Here is a 2,616-nt window from a genome sequence, read left to right as displayed (position 1 = left end):
AGGCCATTGAAGAGCAAGGGCAGTTGTCATGTACTCACCCTGAAGGACTTCAACATCCACCTACAATAAGAGATGATGGTAGCTGATGAAGCCCTTGAGGGAGAGTTCATGCAAGATGCCCTGGAAGACGTAGAAGAAACAGATAACCTCACGTTTCATGTGCATTTTGCACCGTCCATGCTTCATAACAAAGCGAGTCAACTATTATATAGGGCTATGCATGTGGGCCCCATAAGATTCTGATCGTGCCCTTTGGCTAATTGAAGGGAAAAAAGAATAAATTCCTCTTGTTTGCCAACTTGGGTCCCTTTCATAATCTCAACAAGAGATGTGTTTTTGAAGATAAAATTCTCGAAATATAATCTTAATCACGTGCATGAGTCATGGAGTGGAAGTTGTGTATGTAGAGGGTCCCACTATTTAAGTGCCCAATCTGATTTGTTGATATTCATTTACATCCAATCTATATTGATATCAAGAATTTTGCACGCTTCTTGCATCCATCTGGTGGGTAGCACACTTCTACTACCCTGTCTTGTGCTTCAATACGAACGTGAATTCCTGTAAAAAATACAATCCATCTACCATGCTGCCAATGTCAAAGTGCTTGAACAACCGCATACAACTCAAGCTCATATGTCAACCACTTCTTTCGGACTTCGTTGAGCTTCTCACTATAGAAGGCTACTGGCCTGCCTTCCTGTGATAAAACTCCTCCAATTCTAACATATGAGACGTCACACTTTTTTTTTCTTTTTCTTTTTTTTTTATGAAAAGGAAAGGATTACAAAAACAAATATGAAGTACGATGAAAAACAAAATCATACAACACCAAAAACAGGTGATGGGATTATTCTCCGGCAAATTCAAAAGCTTGTGAAATTTCCTCATGGTTTCTTTATCACGATGACTCTATAAGTGATGAAGATTTCATGAGTAAGAGCAAGGCCCTGTTCTTGGGGAATTTATAAGTCACTTGGCAAGATCCAATGGTAGAGAAAATCTCCCCCAGGAGGAAAAAAACAAACCTTTAATTTTTTATGGCCCATCAACTATAAAAATTGTAAAAATGTGTTAACTTGGCACTTCCCTCGTGAAGAATTTCTTGGCCTGCTCCAAAGTCAGAAACATGATCAGATCCCACGATCCTAGCCGACCGAAATTTGGGATGAAACCTTTATAAAAGGCAAATGGTCCATCATTTTTCAGAGTCTTGATGAAACAATCAAGGGTGTTTTTGTAGGTCGAATCTCCCATCTTTCTCGACTTCATCACATCAACAGGTGAACCAATGCATACTGCGACAAAACATGCCCCCAAACTGGCCAACAGGTGGGTAAAAACATTGTCCGAGAACCCAGGAATTTTCAAGATTGTCTGCTTCACTTGATCATAACTCGCTAGTTCAGCAGCATTTATGATGGCATTACGTGCAATATTAGGACCAAGCCCAGTCCACAGAGCCTTAAATCCTTCCTGTTTGATGATTGTTGAATAAGCATTCAGTGCTTCAGAATAACGCCTAGGTACCCCATCCTGCAGCTTTCCCTCGGAATATTGAAGACGGACTTTCACCAGATCGGTAGGATTAGCGATCGTAATTGCTAAAGCACCAGTAGTGAGGGCAGCAAGTATTTTCTTGGTCAAAGGAACATCACCAACAAAATCACTACCAACATAAAATGATTTAACTGGTTCATACAACCCAATTCGTAGCCCTCCGAAGAGGCACTGGCGATGTAATCCAGGGACTATGCCCTTCCAAAGCGCTGATAAACCCTCTTCCCTCGCAATCGTAGCAACAGTGCCCAACATTCCCCTACATTTGGGTGGGGTCAATCCATCCCCTGAGGTTGCTTTTTTTTGGAGCTGCAACCTAACTTTAGCAGTGTCCAGGGGAATCGTGCAAATCTCTGCAACACAGGCGGTGAAAGCACTGCTGGCGAACGTTCCCGCGAACAAGATCTCGGTCTTGGGCTTGAGATCAGACATGGGAGCTGAGCACTAGCGCCGGAGAATGCCGATCTGGTGTTGGAAAAAGCGATCGGCTACCGAGAAATGCAATGGAAGTGAAGACAAGAGAGTTAGGGTTTTTCCCTCAAAGACGGAAAGGGGAAGCTGAGGAAAACGGTTTCGTTAACGGGAATCTCGGGAAGAGAGTGCTATTTATAGAACCCAGCAAACGGAGGTCTATCTCTGTCTCCACTCTCACCACCAGCATATTCTTCGTCAGTGCATCATATTCAAATGTGAATTGGCTACAATAGTCGTTGGAGGGAGGCCGTGCAAGCACCTGTAGGCCCACCATCATGCATGTGACACAAACATCATCCGTCTTTGCTTCGGATCATGTTAGGACATAAGATCAGTAGCCGAGAGTAAACTCGAATGGGCCGCTTACCCTTGAAGTATCTCACACTCTTTCAGACTCATCTAATAGTGAGGGCAGCTAAGCAAGCTAGCCTCAAGGACGAGGTCTATATGATATTGGATATCCCGCATGGGGGGCAATCCATTGGGTAACTCTTCGAACCAGATTTCTTTAAATTCCTTCAGCAATGACCTTAAATGTGGATGAATGACTAAGGGCTCCGATTCCTCGCCCTTTACCACAAG

The 2,616-nt window shown here is 43.4% G+C and overlaps 1 protein-coding gene across 1 annotated transcript; it reads right to left on the bottom strand.

Moving 5' to 3' along the window:
* Positions 1–821: 821 nt before the first annotated feature.
* On the bottom strand, positions 822–2,222 carry LOC131253611 (mitochondrial uncoupling protein 1-like). The gene has a single exon (XM_058254681.1). The coding sequence runs from the start codon at positions 1,990–1,992 to the stop codon at positions 1,075–1,077; it is 918 nt and encodes a 305-aa protein (XP_058110664.1). The 5' UTR covers positions 1,993–2,222; the 3' UTR covers positions 822–1,074.
* Positions 2,223–2,616: the final 394 nt, after the last annotated feature.

This window comes from Magnolia sinica, chromosome 8 (genome assembly GCF_029962835.1).
Source record: "Magnolia sinica isolate HGM2019 chromosome 8, MsV1, whole genome shotgun sequence".
NCBI classification, from domain to species: domain Eukaryota; kingdom Viridiplantae; phylum Streptophyta; class Magnoliopsida; order Magnoliales; family Magnoliaceae; genus Magnolia; species Magnolia sinica.
The sequence above is the reverse complement of the archived record's forward strand: the minus strand, read 5'-3'. Positions and strand labels throughout refer to the sequence as shown.